Source organism: Dendrobates tinctorius, unplaced genomic scaffold (genome assembly GCF_039654945.1).
Source record: "Dendrobates tinctorius isolate UK_male_01 unplaced genomic scaffold, ASM3965494v1 ptg000020l, whole genome shotgun sequence".
Classification (NCBI taxonomy): Eukaryota; Metazoa; Chordata; class Amphibia; order Anura; family Dendrobatidae; genus Dendrobates; species Dendrobates tinctorius.
Genome location: NW_027361688.1, coordinates 442,501 through 459,110, shown reverse-complemented (window position 1 = coordinate 459,110; position 16,610 = coordinate 442,501). Strand labels below are relative to the sequence as shown.

The 16,610-nt window shown below is 47.9% G+C and overlaps 1 protein-coding gene across 1 annotated transcript; it reads right to left on the bottom strand.

Annotated features, from left to right (window-relative positions):
- Nucleotides 1–8,118: 8,118 nt before the first annotated feature.
- Nucleotides 8,119–10,976, bottom strand: LOC141083206 (E3 ubiquitin/ISG15 ligase TRIM25-like). Its single transcript, XM_073567373.1, has one exon. It carries the CDS (start codon nt 10,946–10,948, stop codon nt 8,912–8,914), a length of 2,037 nt encoding a protein of 678 aa, XP_073423474.1. The 5' UTR covers nt 10,949–10,976; the 3' UTR covers nt 8,119–8,911.
- Between the last annotated feature and the right edge of the window lie 5,634 nt (nt 10,977–16,610).

Here is a 16,610-nt window from a genome sequence, read left to right as displayed (position 1 = left end):
ACTTCTGAGCACCAACTGGCGGTGTCGGAACCAAGGGAAAATCAGGTAGTAGGCCGAGGCCTACTTGGTGGCAGTTTGCGATTGTTTCTAGACTACTACTAACTGTCAACGTACTCCAATTAGGCCTCTGTCTTCACTCTGTTTCGAGTATTTCCTCTGGCTTCCAACCACGCCAGTTGCTGCTCTGAAATGCCGTCTGCACAACCCACACTTGTTCCTGTGTTACTGGGGTTCTGTAACACCAGCTTCTCCCTAGAGGTGAGTCAGGCAATGTCTCCTGCTCTGTCCACATTTCCACTACAAGTAGTGGGAATGTAGACAAAGCAGGAGACATTGCCATGCTCAACTCTGGAGATGAGCAGATGTTACAGGACCCAGGTACCACAGGAACAAGTGTGGATTGTGCAGACGGCACTTGAGAGCAGAAACAGGCGGTGTTGTAGGCCGGAGGAAATACTCAAAACAGAGTGGAGACAGAGGGCAAATCAGAGAACATATTAAATCAGAGGTAGTCAGAAGTTGTAGGCAGCAGGAGAGTTTGCCGTACACACAGCAGGGGATCAGCTGACGTTACCGAACCCCACTTACACATGAGCGAGTGTTTTGTCTGTGCGGACAGCACTTCTGAGCACCAACTGGCGGTGTCGGAGCCCAGGGAAAATCAGGTAGTAGGCCGAGGCCTACTTGGTGGCAGTTTGCGATTGTTTCTAGACTACTACTAACTGTCAACGTACTCCAATTAGGCCTCTGTCTTCACTCTGTTTCGAGTATTTCCTCTGGCTTCCAACCACACGTTGCTGCTCTGAAATGCCGTCTGCACAACCCACACTTGTTCCTGTGTTACTGGGGTTCTGTAACACCAGCTTCTCCCTAGAGGTGAGTCAGGCAATGTCTCCTGCTCTGTCCACATTTCCACTACAAGTAGTGGGAATGTAGACAAAGCAGGAGACATTGCCGTGCTCAACTCTGGAGATGAGCAGATGTTACAGGACCCAGGTACCACAGGAACAAGTGTGGATTGTGCAGACGGCACTTGAGAGCAGAAACAGGCGGTGTTGTAGGCCGGAGGAAATACTCAAAACAGAGTGGAGACAGAGGGCAAATCAGAGAACATATTAAATCAGAGGTAGTCAGAAGTTGTAGGCAGCAGGAGAGTTTGCCGTACACACAGCAGGGGATCAGCTGACGTTATCGAACCCCACTTACACATGAGCGAGTGTTTTGTCTGTGCGGACAGCACTTCTGAGCACCAACTGGCGGTGTCGGAGCCCAGGGAAAATCAGGTAGTAGGCCGAGGCCTACTTGGAGCCAGGTGTAAATATGAGGTTGTTTGACTGTGGAGGGAGCAGGACACTTTGCCATACACACAGCAGGGGATCAGCTGACGTTACCGAACCCCACTTACACATGAGCGAGTGTTTTATCTGTGCGGACAGCACTTCTGAGCACCAACTGGCGGTGTCGGAGCCCAGGGAAAATCAGGTAGTAGGCCGAGGCCTACTTGGTGGCAGTTTGCGATTGTTTCTAGACTACTACTAACTGTCAACGTACTCCAATTAGGCCTCTGTCTTCACTCTGTTTCGAGTATTACCTCTGGCTTCCAACCACGCCAGTTGCTGCTCTGAAATGCCGTCTGCACAACCCACACTTGTTCCTGTGTTACTGGGGTTCTGTAACACCAGCTTCTCCCTAGAGGTGAGTCAGGCAATGTCTCCTGCTCTGTCCACATTTCCACTACAAGTAGTGGGAATGTAGACAAAGCAGGAGACATTACCGTGCTCAACTCTGGAGATGAGCAGATGTTACAGGACCCAGGTACCACAGGAACAAGTGTGGATTGTGCAGACGGCACTTGAGAGCAGAAACAGGCGGTGTTGTAGGCCGGAGGAAATACTCAAAACAGAGTGGAGACAGAGGGCAAATCAGAGAACATATTAAATCAGAGGTAGTCAGAAGTTGTAGGCAGCAGGAGAGTTTGCCGTACACACAGCAGGGGATCAGCTGACGTTACCGAACCCCACTTACACATGAGCGAGTGTTTTGTCTGTGTGGACAGCACTTCTGAGCAACAACGGGCGTTGCTGTAGCCCAGGAAATAAAGTTCAGGTCATAGAAACATGAACACAACAGGAGACCTGGATCCTGTTGCCAGCCAATTATTTATTCTGGAAGAGGACTGGCAAATTCAGGTGAGATCCAGGCCTTGTTCATTTTCACAAAAGTAAGCCGGTCAACATTATCGGCGGATAGTCGCGTGCGACGGTCTGTTACCACACCACCTGCAGCACTAAAGACACGTTCCGATAATACACTGGCAGCAGGGCAAGCCAGCACCTCCAATGCATACTGGCTAAGCTCTGGCCATGTATCCAGCTTAGAGACCCAATACTTGAACGGGGAAGAGCCGTCTGGGAGAACACTAACAGGGCACGACAAGTAGTCTGTCACCATCTGACGGAAACGTTGCCTCCTGCTGACTGGAGCCGTCTGTGATGGTGTAGCCGTTTGTGGCGGTCCCACAAAACTTTTCCACATTTGGGCCATACTGGCCTTGCCTTGTCCTGCGGCACTGCCTCTGCTACCTCTTTGTGCAGAGCTTCCTCCACTGCCTCTACCCACATGGCTGCTTTGAAAAGCACTACCAGCAACATTTGTGGGGGGAATGGAGAACATGATGGCCTGCACAAGTGTTTCTTGGTACTCCCGCATTTTTCGCTCCAGGTTCAACTGTGGTATGAGGCTTTGTAAGTTGTCCCGGTAGCGAGGATCTAGGAGGGTGTACACCCAATAATCAGCCGTGTGGAGAATGTTGGCGATGCGGCGGTCATTTAACAAGAACTGCAGCATGAAATCAACCATGTGCTGCAGACTGCCAACTGGACCGGAAACGCTGTCCCCAGCTTGAGGCAGCATCTCAGCCTGCTCAGCATCACCCCACCCTCGCTGTACACACTGACTACTAGAGCCTTGTGTACCTCCCTCCTCTGGAGAGATGTGTTCCTCCTCCTCCATTGACTCCTCGTCATCCTCCTCACTAAGTGTCCCCTGCCTGGGCCTTTGTGTGGAAGCACGTTGCGCAGACTTGCCAGAAGCAGATGGCATTTCTGACTGCTCATCCTCGACCTCTTCAAAAACCTCCTCACTTAGTGCTTGTAATGTTTTTTGAAGCAGACAGATGAGGGGGACAGTCATGCTGATTAGTGCATCATCTGCACTGGCCATCCGCGTGGAGTCATCGAAGGCACGCAAAACTTGGCAGATGTCCCTCATAGTGGCCCACTCAGTGGTGGTGAAGTGTGTCCGGCGCACAGTGCGACTTGTTTGCACCTGATGCAGCTGGTACTCCATTACTGCTGCCTGCTGCTCACACAACCGCTCCAACATATGTAACGTTGAATTCCACCTGGTGGGGAGGTCACATATGATGCGATGTTCTGGCAGGCGGAATCGGCGTTGCAGAAATGCAATGCGCGATCTTGCCATGCTGGAACGCCGCAAGTGAGCACACTCTAGGCGAACCTTGTGCAGCAGTGCATCAAGGTCCGGATAGTCCCTCAGAAAGCTCTGCACGACCAAATTGAGCACGTGTGCCAGACATGGTATGTGAGTGAGGTTGCCTAGGCCCAGAGCTGCCACTAGATTTCGGCCATTGTCACTCACTACCAAACCTGGCTGGAGATTCGCTGGCACAAACCACACATCGCTCTCCTGCTTGATGGCATTCCAGAGCTCCTGTGCTGTGTGGCTCCGATTCCCCAAAGAAATTAATTTAAGGACGGCCTGTTGACGTTTGGCCACACCTGTGCTCATATCTGGCCTAACAGGCTCACGCAGTGCTGATTCCGAGGAACTAGAGTAGGAGGAGGACTCAATATGTACAGACTGCATTCCTGCAATCCTTGGAGTTGGCAGAATACGTACAGAGCCACTCTCCAGATCTGTACCCGGCTCCACAACATTGACCCAATGGGCAGTGAGGGAAAGGTATCGTCCCTGTCCATGGCTACTGGTCCACGCATCGGTGGTCAGGTGGACCTTGCTACTGACGGCATTTAGTAGCGCATTTTTAATTTTTCCCTCCACATGCTTTTGCAGGGCAGGGACAGCTTGCCTGCTGAAATAAAAGCGGCTGGGCACATTGTATTGTGGAACTGCCAATGACATAAAGTTCCGGAAGGTGTCAGTCTCCACCAGCCTGAATGACAGCATCTCAAGGGCCAGTAGTTTGGCAATGCCGGCATTCAGAGCCAGTGCTCGGGGATGGTTTGCCGAGTATGGCCGCTTTTTCTCCCATGCCTGTGCTACCGATTGCTGGTGAGTGGCCTGGGAGTGTGCTGATGACTGCGAACGTGGTTTAGTGGGTGGAATTTCACTGGGTCTCTGGACAACAGTGGCAGTGGTTCTTCCATGGCGTTCCAGTGAGGAAGCCGAACCAGCTGTGTGTGAGCTGGAGGAAGAGGCCCCAACACGAGCTGAAGAGGTGGTAGGTGCTGCTGAAGGTTGGCCTACATCTTCAGTGTGTCTGTGTAACTCCACCTCGTGCTTGGTACGCACGTTTCCACATATTTGTGGTATTGAGGCTGGTCACATTTTTCCCTCGTTTCACTTTCTGATGACACAGCTTGCATTTGACAAAGCAAATGTCATCTGCAACTGTGTCAAAAAAAGACCACGCACTGCAAGTCCTGGGAGCGCCCGTTTTGTGTTTTGGAAGAGGATTGCTCCTCACGGGTGCCAAAGTGGAGGCTACAGGCAACCAAGTCTGCCCCCGCCCTCTCCCTCCTCTTTTGGCCGTTCGGGGAATCTCTTCCTCAGAGCTGCTCCCACCACCTTCCTGTGGCTGACGCCATGATGGGTCCAGGACCTCATCATCTCCACTCCCCTCTTCAAGCACCGGCTGGTTCTGGGTTGTCTCGCCAGCACCGTACGCACCAGAAATTGGCAACTGAGTCTCATCATCATCTGATGCATACTGAGGTGTGCTGACCATAGGCACTGGCCCACCCGCCTCTTCAGATTCAGAGGGACAAAGCAGTTGCGCATCACTGCATACTCCCTCTTCTTCACGCTCTAGAATGCTGCTTGGCTGGCCACCTCTTTCCAAGCCAACAGATTCTGAGAACAGAAGTAAAGATTGAGATGGCTCCTGTCCAGGGCTCTCAGACTGCCTGGGCAATTTGGCAGGTGGTGAAGAGACAGATGGTTGCTCTTCAGTGCTCTGGCCTTGGGAGGATGCGGAAGTCATTGAAGTGGATGCTTTAGCTGCCATCCATCCGACAACGGCTTCAATTTGTTCGTCACGCAGCAGTGGGGTACGGCGAGGTCCTACAAAGCTGCGCATGAAGGACTGTTGCCTGGTAAAAGTGGGGGATGCCGGGTCACTGGTGGCCGCAGCAGACACCGAATCCCCACGTCCTCTCCCTGCTGAATCCCCCCGTCCTCTCCCTGCTGAAACTCCACGGCCACGACCACGTGCCTTACTCCCTGCCTTCTTCATCTTGGTAGACTGATAAAGATAGGCAGAAAAGTAAAAAAGGGGTGGCTTAGTGTTCTTATTCCTGAACACCTGCTAACCAGTATAAGAAACACTAATTTGGCTAAGAGTATGTGTACTACACTTTAATATGATCTAATGTGGCCAAGACAACTGTAAAGTGGAGTGTTTGGTGAACTTTATTTCCTTTTTTTTGGGTGGGGGGAAAGGAAAGGATGTGACCAAAGTTTGAAAGCTATAGTATCACAAACTGTTTGGAGCGATTACAATGCAGGAAGCTAACCTACAATGCAATCGATGAGGCTCCAAAGAATAGGGTGATACTAGCCTGGCTGGCCCTGAAGGGCACAAGCCAGCAAAAAGGCTCCTCTATCTAATCCTATATAGTGTTTGCAACCAACCAATGACAATGGATGCGGTTGGAAGCACACTAATATAGGAGCAAAAATCTGGCTAAATTAGCTGCAAAAAAAGGACTATGTATGAGGCAGTGACGCACGCTGAGCGGACTACAGCTAGCGGTGGCTGTAGAACACACTGCAACGTGAGCTGCACTCACACACAGAGAGACCTATCAGACAGCCAAAAACAGTGCAGAGAAATGGGCTATAGCACTGAAAGGCTGCTGAAAGGCTCCGCTGTCCACTCCTTTATGTTTGCAACCAACGTATATGGATACGTATGGAAGCACACTATAGAGGAGAAAAAAAAAGCAGCAATAAAAGAAAAATGTGTATGAGGCAGAGACACACGCTGAGCGGCCTACAAGCAGACGTGCCTGCAGGACACACTACACAGCATGGGTCTGCACTCACACAGCCCTTGCAGACAGCTGTGAAAACAGCGCTGCTAGGGAAAAGCAAGCTACAGTGGTGGTTTATGTAGCCTGGGTTAAGCACTATATGTTTTTAGAATCGCTATTTCTAACTGTCCCTCACAGTCTTCAACAGCAGCCTGTCCCTAACTGAATTCACAGCAGAGTGACCAGAAATGGCGGCTGCAGCGCTTTTTATAGTGCATCATGACATCATTTCAACAGCCAATCACAGCCATGCCAGTAGTTAACATGCCTACATGCCTAACAGGATGTGCCCACACTTCTGAGGATCCCCATTGGCTGAATCAAATCGAGCGGGCTCCTAGCATTATGGGAACTTCCAATTCCGGTATTCGATATGAAAAAAGTATCGGAACTAAGTATCGGAATTCCGATACAGCTAATATCGGCCGATACCCGATACTTGCGGTATTGGACTGCTCAACACTAGTCATAATAGCAAAATGAAAATAAATAAGCCCTAAGGGAAGCAATCCAGTGTAATTTGTGTGGGGCCTACAATTCACCAGTAAACTCTATTAGTGTAATAGGCCTCATCCCAGCTCAGTTATGTCTTCTCAGTTTGCACCACATGTGCCATGTAATCCCGGTCTGATCACCGGTGTAGTACACGCTCCCCGATGCAGCCAGGATAGCCATCTCCTAGGTGTTGAGAACGTTCTATGAGCTACAGGATTAGTTCAGATAAGCACAAGATCTCTCCTAGCAGCTCCCCCCCCCCAAATTTTACACTTTCATGTTGATGTTGGCCGTCACCCACCCTCTCCTCAATTTACATAAGAAATAGACCACAAAAGGGAGCAACTTGGCAAAATTACATTAGGAATATGCCATTATGGGATCAGAATAGCTAGTATTGTATTTCTGAGATGCCAATAAACACTTTTAAAAGCCTTAATGAAAAACCTGTCACAAGCAGGAGGCAGGGAGACAGGCTGAAACTGCATAACAAAATGTACACTTAGGCCCCATTTTATCAATATCAGTGCTGTTCATGCTGGTTTTGATGAGGGGTCATGTTGGAGCCAAATGCTCCTGATTTATGAACACATGCATGCCTCTTCATGAATCTCGGACATCTGACGAGTGGCATTCTCTTCCGTGCACTACACCAGAAATTTCACTCCAGTCAAGGACTGGAATGAGATTTCTGGTGAATGGAACTCCACAGCTCGTCATGAATTTGACGAGCTGTGGCCTCATGCCCCCGTCCCTAAATGTAGGAACTTTTCAAAGCTTTTACAATAGAATTAGAGTGTGAAAATTTTCAAAAATTGGGCCCTACGACTCTGCAATGTCAGAGGTCAGATCAGTGATGTGAAACTGAAAATGTTAAAAGTTTATGCATATGGCAGAAAATAATCTTTTGCTTTAGGTATCAACAGAGTGGCATATGCAGTTTCACATCACTGATCTGTCAGCCGCAGGCAACAAACACAGCCCAGCTTGTGTCTCAGCCCTACACTGCTCAGTTATTACAAGTCCCATTGTATTGCAGGACGATTAAGCTCTGCTAGCAATTGGCTAACAATAATATAATACCGCACAAGCAGATATAGTGATGTAAGGAAATGGCAGGAGATAAAAATGGTAAGGCAGGTAGTGTACAGGAACAGAGTGTGAACAGAGGCATAAGGTGAATGCTACACTTATATGAGCTTGATGATGACTCAGGCGCTAGTCTGTATATGGACAGAAGTATGAATTTACTGTGCATCTCTAAAACATGGATATATGATAAAAGGTCTCTACATTATACTGTTATAATAGACTACATGACAATATATGGGTTAAAATGTTGGAGTGCTGGTTTTAATAATATGGTCACCTTCACACTGTATTTCTAAATAACCTTCATTGCACATTTTCTACCATTTTGCAATTGTAGGTATTATGCCTGGGAAATCAGTCCAGCTGACACATAAGATCTGAAGAAGACGGCAGACCTCACATCCAACCTGTATTACTGAGAGGGACACGACCACTGGAGAAGAGTCTGAAACTAGGAAAAGATTGTGATCTGCATATTAGGAGATCTGAGAATGAAGATTTCAGCCTGAAACTTAGTACAACTAAAGAAAAACAGTAATATATATATAATTTTCCTCAATCAAAGAGTCCATAGACCTTAAGGGGTTAATGTTTGTATGGATATGTAAATTGTCTCTGTGGCGATGAAGAGGACTTAAGCTCTAGTGCCACCTATTGGAAATATTGACCATTCAATGAGACTTGTCACATGACTTAGGATAAAAGTCCGACCAGACGCTCTCCAGCTTTTATCCTAAGTCATGTGACAAGATTCGTTACAGGGTGGAAACTGACTTTTAGGATTACACCTTCCAATAATGACACTAGAGTCAAGTCCTTTTCCTCTCTGAAGAGACAGTTCACGTATTTCATTTCCCAGAGGAGCAGTGCATGGCCTATAAGTCTCCTCACTCCGGCGTGGCTCTACAAGAGGAATGTTCCCCTGTAGATCCCTGTTTATATAGAGTCCTGGAGAAAATGAGCTCAGCTGTAGCTCCTCCCACTGCTGCCTGCTACTGGCCGAGTGTACACCAATCAGATTGTTAAAGCTATGATGTCACCAGTCTCCAGGCTGATTCTCCTTCATTTACGGCTCCTCCTGATATCTTTATGGAACCTTTATATACATATAACACAGCATGTAGAGGCTCGGAAAAGGCGGCAGTGAAGGTGTGTAAGTGTCTGATGGGGTCACACAGCTCATAAAAGGACAACTGCCCGGCCTCATAATCCAGACATATCCTGACCCCATCACTGGAGATCCGGTGAGGTATCGGGATCACTTTACTGTCATGTTTCACTGAAAACTGATTAATAGTATACACCTTTCCTCCATATAAACCCCAGGACTTCTTATTATATCCAATGTATGAGTGACGCCCCCTCCTGTCTATACTGGGGTAACACATCCCCACACTCCACTCCCATGACCCACTGATCTCCACATCCCAGTAATGTCGTCCTGAGGTAAATCTCCTCCCGCTCATCACCTGATTATACAGGAATCTCTCTGCTGTTTCTGGACGATTCTGTGTTATTAGTGTCCAGGTCGCAGTTTTCAGGTCGTCTGATATAAGGAGATTATTAGCAGCCGTGTTTACATCCAGTAATATGTCTGCAGGATCCTGAACATAGAAGGTCACATTTATATCTCTTATCATAGCAGATAATGTGTGTGATATGTGTGAGATCAGCTCCTCACCCCGATCACCTCCATCATGTCCTCCTGTGTCCTCATCACCTCCATCATGTCCTCCTGTGTCCTCATCACCTCCATCATTTCCTCCTGTGTCCTCATCACCTCCATCATGTCTCCCTGTGTCCTCATCACCTCCATCATGTGCCCCTGTGTCCTCATCACCTCCATCATGTCCTCCTGTGTCCTCATCACCTCCATCATGTCCTCCTGTGTCCTCATCACCTCCATCATGTCCTCCTGTGTCCTCATCACCTCCATCACGTCCTCCTGTGTCCTCATCACCTCCATCACATCCTCCTGTGTCCTCATCACTTCCATCATGTCCCCCTGTGTCCTCATCTCCTCCATCATGTCCTCCTGTGTCCTCATCACCTCCATCATGTCCCCCTGTGTCCTCATCACCTCCATCATGTCCTCCTGTGTCCTCATCACCTCCATCTTGTCCTCCTGTGTCCTCATCACGTCCCTCCTCCTCAGGATCACACAAGTCACCGGTGTCTGGTTCCTGTAGGACAGTCAGTGGATCCGTCATGTTACACAGCTCCTCAATGTGCCTCATCTTCCTGGACAGCTCGTCCTTCTTTATTTCCAGCTGATGGATCAGAGCAGACAGTGACAGTGACACCTCCTCTTCCCGCCTGGAGATCTCACTCAGGACCTTTTTCTCCAGGTTGTACACCCGTCTCCTGATGTCTATAAACAGGGCAGTGACTCTCTCGGCTTCTCCAGATGATTTTTCTTTAACTTTTCTCTTTCGCTCCTCCAGACTCCGGACTCTTTCCTCGGTCTCCTCTCTCTTTCTGATCAGTTTATGGATATCATTTCTGAGTTTCTTCTTCTTCTTCTCAGAGGCCTCCTCCAGCATCTCCACACGGTGTCCCCGATGTTCTCCGGCCAATCTGCAGGACACACAGATACAAGCAGCGTCCTCAGTGCAGTAATATTCTAGGATCTTCTTATGGACAGAACATTTCCTGGTCTCCAGAGAAGTGCTGGGATCAGTGAGGATGTGTTCTGCTCCTTTACTGTGAATTTTTAGGTGATTATGACACAGAGAAGCCTCACAGTGTAGACAGGATCTAACAGCAGGTGCAGGAGAGTGAATGCAGTAAGTGCAGTAGATCCCGGTGATCTCCTGATGTGGCTGAGTAGCCCGGACATTCTCCACCACATCACACAGAGTTATGTTCTTCTGTAGTGGAGGCCACTTGTGAAATGTTGCTCTACAGTCAGGACAGGAATATTCTCCATACCCGCCCTCTGTATCCTGCACTCCATCAATACAGACCCGGCAGAAGTTGTGTCCACATCTCAGGGTTACGGGATCTGTATATATCTCCATACAGATGGAGCAGCTCAGCTCATTTCTTAGACCTGCAGACGCCATCGCTCAGAGCAGAAAGAAAAACGAACAAATGTGTGATTCTTGTTTACCAGAAAATCTGTGGCTCAACTTTTATGGTTTTGCTCAAAGTTCAGTGATAACGAGGATCATTATTGTGATCAGGGCTGAAGTGTGATGTTTTTTCCTTTTCCTCTGGGAAAATAACCTGGGCTGCACTTTTTTCTCTATTTTGCCTTTGTGCTTTTATGACTAGTTTAGGAGCATCGACAGTTTGCATTGTAGAAACTCCATTGAATATGAAACTGTTGGAAATAATCAAGCGAACGTCCCAAAAGAAGCAGTGGCTCACGTGTGATCACCGCTCTATTCCCATGGGGCATTTCACAGTCCTGTTTTTGGGACTGGTGTGAGTCCCACACCAAGGTTGTAAAGCAAGAGAAGCTGAGTAGGCTGATATATGTGGATTCAGCAGTTTTTTTCATTTGTATCTCTGCTTATTCTGAGCTCAGTTAGAAGGAAGGTGCCAAAAAAATTAAAAAATCCTAGTATGCTAGAGTTGGAAGGGACCTCCAAGGTCATGGTGTCCAACCCACTTCTCAATGCAGGCTTCACTAGATCATCTCAGACAGATGTCTGTCCAGCCTCTGTTTGAAGACTTCCATTGAAAGAGATGTTTGGTATTTCCACTATGAAACACTAGGGGGAGCAGCTGCTTAAATTTGCCATGAAAACCTAGTGTACAATTAGCTGACATTAGGACTGCAGTAAATGTGGGCGGGGTCTGATCACATGTGTGTGACATCACTCCTCTCCTCCTCTTCTGGGTGTTTAAAAAAAGAAAGGGTTAAATTTAGGATCATAGGAGCCATTTTATTGGTGACTGCAGAGTGGCACTGACAAGTAGACAGTTTCACCGAGGGTGGACGGCAGCTGATTCTGTTAGTTAGTGTACTGCTCTCTGAATCATAAGCTGGGGTTAGATAAGTGGAGTGTATCACGTGCACAACTAATTTCAGCGTGGGTTACACTCCACGTATCTAGATACAGGGCACAGTGTATTGTACCACATCATGTGATTAGATACACTGGTCTGGGCCGTATCCATCAAGATGAGTTTAGATACACAGGTCTGGGGGTGTATCACCCATGCCCATGATGGGATTAGATACATGGGGATGGGGCATATCACACATGCTAATGATGGGGTTAGATATATGGGTCTTGGGTGTATAACCTATGTCCATGATGGAATTAGATGCATGGATCTGGAGTGTATCACCTATGCCCCTGATGGGATTACATACACGGGTCTATGGCGTATCACACATGCTCATGATGGAATTAGATACACGATTCTTTGCGAATCACGTGTGATGGGGATTCTGGCACTTCATCCTCACTCTTCCCGATTGTCCTGGTGCGGTGGCAATCGGGGTAATGGTAGTTGGGGATGATATCAGATATGATTTGTCAAAAATCACATCTGGCATCAATCCCTGGGGTCAGTAATGAGAGGGGTATATCAGACATCAAGGCCTGGGGTTAGTAATGGAGAGGGGTCTATCAGACATCAATCCCTGGGGTCAGTAAAGTAGAGGCGTCCACCAGACCTCCAGCCCTGGGGTCAGTAATGAGAGGGGTATATCAGACATCAAGGCCTGGGGTCGGTAAAGTAGAGGCGCCCACCAGACCTCCAGCCCTGGGGTCAGTAATGTAGAGAGGTCTATCAGACTTCAAGCCCTGGAGTTAGTAATGAAGAGGTGTCTTTCAGACATCAAGCCCTGAGGTCATTGTTGGAAATGGGTCTATCAGACATAAAGCCCTGGGGTCAGTAATTGATAGACATGGTATCAGACTTCAAACCCTGGGGATAGTAACAGAGAGGTGTCTATCAGACATCAAGCCCCAAGGTTAGAAATGAAGAGGTGTCTATCAGACATCAAGTCTTTTGGTTAGTAATGGGGAGTTTTCTATTAGACATCAAGCCCTGGGGTTAGTAATAGAGAGAGGTCTATCAGGCATCAAGCTCTTGTGTTCATTATGGAGAGGGGTCTATTAGACATTAAGCCCTGGCGTCAGTAATGGAGAGTTGTTTATCAGATATAAAACCCTGGGGTCAGTAATGGAGAGGCGTCTACCAGACATCAAGTCCTGGGGTCAGTAATGGAGAGGGATCCATCAGACATCAAGCCCTGGGGTCAGTAATGGAGAGGAGTCTATCAGACATCAAGCCACGTTGGTGGTGTTTGCCACTAATTGTTGGAAATGTGAACACTCCTGGTTGGATTTACATCTGCTGGGTTGGCTGTAGTTGAAGAGATGTCACTCACCATTATACTATTTCTACTCTGGTGAAATTTATGCCACTTTGTTGGTGTCTGCCACTAACTGTTTGAAATGTTAACACTCCTAGTTGGGTCTACATTTGCTGGGTTGTGTGTAGTGGAAGGCGTCTCATTCCCTATTATACTATTTCTGCTCTCGTAAAATTGATGCCACTTTGGTAGCAGTAGGCATCCGAGACCGGCAGGCCTCCGCTTCCTTTGAGGCCACTACCCGTGTTACTAGCCTTACATTTTTCTGATAATAATCTATGAAACTGATATTTGTGCCACCTGAGTGTGACTCAGCATAAAAGCAGGTTGAGCTGTTGCATGTGGTATCAGGGCTCCCAACATAGGAGGCCTACACCAATGCCTCACCAACCTCATCTTAATTTGAAGTTCAATTCAATCCTGTAAATGCTGTCCCAGACCCCGATACCTCATGCCTGGCTGATTGCACAGTGTTATGCTACAATTTGTACTGTGGGTAAATTGAAGCCACTTTCCTGGTGTCTGTCCCTAATTTGATGTGTTTTGGCAGCTTTTGGGCCTGTGTTGTGTATGCGTTTGTTTTTGCCTCCCATTGACTCCAATGACATTCGGATATGTTTGGCAAATATTTGACCAATAAATCGTTGAATATTTCAAAATCGGCGATCGTAATCCGAACCGAAGATTGAAATATTCGCTCATCTCTAGATATATTGTGCAGCCCCCAGCTGTCAGTTTTGCCTGTCTGGTTATCAAAAATACAGGGGAACCCACCCTGTTTTTTTTTTTTAATTATTTATTTACAGCGCAGGCACTGGCTGATGAATACTCCCATCAATCGCCTCCTGCTCTCACTTTTATTAGCGGCAGCAGGCGATGGCTGATGGGAGCAGTAGTAAACTTTTTCACTACCATCACAGCTGTGGGATCACGCTGTCATTTGACAGTGTGGGAGCCGCGGCTGTCTGACCGTCGGTAATGAGTTTACCGCCAATCAGAAGCGGTGTTTGCCGTCCTGTCATCCACATAACAGCGCAACAAACACCCGGTGTTCAGGGGCTGAACCAGAACAGTAACACAGACTCCTGGTGAAGTCAGTGATCGGTGTCTGTGAACAGTAGGTGTTCGGTACGGACGTCGATCTTTACAGTTCGGCTTTGCCCATCTCTGCTTCTGGTTGTTGGACCCTGAAGATCACCGGCTTCACACACAAGGCATCTATGCAATAATTGGGAAAACACAGTGGAAATCACAGGGTATTGCAATTATAACCGATCACGGCTTCCAATAAAGCAGCCGCCGGTCTGGGTGCAGCCTCTGAGGGCGGCCGCTGTGCTGCAGGACAAGTTCTTTACAGCAGTAAACACTGACACTTTCTGAGGTAATTTTCTCATCTACTTCCTTCAACATCAACATTATATGATAACTCAGTCTCCACTATATATAATATCCCGCTGGTGCGGCCACTTCTGTGGTAACCTCATGTGGTGTAGGGCAGAGGGTGCTACTCCTGGTCTCTATAATGTTCCTCCCGGCGGCCATGCTTCCTGTCACCATGAGCCTCCTCCCCTCACAAATTACTCGCTCACCAAGCTCCACAATGTCAGGACTGCACAGCAGCTGCCTCTTTCAGTAGAGGATGATGGTGGTGATAGTAGTTTGTGCAGCTATTCCCCAGTCATGAAGAAGCCGTCTGGACTCTCACAGAACGGTCTCGTTACTGATGATAACGGGGCGAGTAATTATATACAAAGGGTAGAATTAGTGTCAGGCTCACACTCACAGCTGAAGGCCGACTTGTACCTGCGGGCAGGCAGATCTCTGAGGGACCAATCAATGATTCTGCCCCGAGGTCGTCTTTCCTCCAGGAGGCGCACTAGGACTTTCCTAATATGAGGACTGTCCGCCCCGTATTTTATTAGTCCCTTCTGGACCCGGCAGTCCGGGGGGAGGAAACTCCTCTTCCTACAAAATGGCTTCCTCCTCTCACTCCTCTCACAAAATGTCTGACCTTCAAGTCTTAACTACCTCACAGGATTTAGCTCCTCCCACTCTCATGTGACTCTTACAGCTGCTGTCATTGGCTGACTGCCCAGGAGCGTTTGTTCTAGAAGCTTCTGCAGAGCTGGGTCACATGATGAAGCCTATGAGGGGAAGATTAACCCTTTTTGTGCTGCCTCCCAGCAGGTCTCACAGCGTGTGTACGATATACAGATTACACAGCGTTTGTATGGGACGCGCTCTACGTCCGGTGTCCCATGGAAATGGCCCCTTATTACTACACTGGTATCGTATACCTGCGCTGCTACCAACATATAGGAGCTTCAGCCTTCCAGTATATTTCCAGTTTATTCCGGAATTTTATACTTTCAAATAATTATTTTAAATTGATTTTTCTAAATAAAAATGATGCTTTTATTATTATTTGTCACTTCTATTTTTGCGCCAGGTGTAAATACCAGACGTCTGGCGTAGATTTTTGGCTCTGACTATGTCCTAATAAGAAGTGCAGGCCAGGAATGAAGTGGAGAACAAATGCTGTAAATCAAGAGTGGGACATGTGATGGAGTGACACCAGAAGTGCTGCTTTTCATACTTCGGAGGTCTTACTAAAGGAATTTGCAGCCCAAATGTTGAAAGCAGCCGTCACGTAGTGTTCCCATATATTTTTGTGATCCAGCGGCATCTTTATTCCTCTCAGCTGTGGTGGACGTATCCTTGGTGCAGCCGCATAGGGGCCCAAGAGGTAAGGGGTCACTTCTCCATGCCCAAAGCAGCGAGGAGCTCCTGCCATAGCAGAACGACTGGACTCCAAAGGGCGCATACACTTTTCTTGCACAGGGACCCTCTTGTGTCCGCTTCTGCCCCTCAGATTCCCCCCCAATTTATTGCCACCTTGCTTGAGATGACAGCACACGCCACTCAGAGCTGCTGAGCTCACTGATCGGCCATCAGACAATGACAGACACCGGGAGCAATGAGTATTTTGCTCGTTCATCAGGTGATCAATACAATTATCACTAAACCAGAATTCCAGGGAAGGTTCAGTAGCGATAATCATGCAGTGTAAATGCCCCGTTATCCAAAAACTTGTTCTCTAGATATTGTGTGCTAGACGTAGCCGAGATGGACCGGACAATGAGAAGTAGAAAAAAACAAAGTAATAAGGTCCGTAACCTTTGACCCTGCGAATCTCCTTACCTAGCGGCTTTCCTGGCTTATCTTCTGGATGGCACAATGTCAATGCAATAATAACTTTGTGGCATCCTGACTGATCAAAGGTAGAGCTGGGAGAGCCAGGAGGTAGGAGAGAGGCAGGGCTCCCACCCATCAGTCACAGATTACTGACCTCAGTACTACTTATCATCGCCCATCCTGCCCGTCTAGGC

Bases quoted from the DNA above. Each gene is read 5' to 3' on its own strand.
- LOC141083206 (XM_073567373.1), bottom strand. From the start codon at position 10,948: ATGGCGTCTGCAGGTCTAAGAAATGAGCTGAGCTGCTCCATCTGTATG.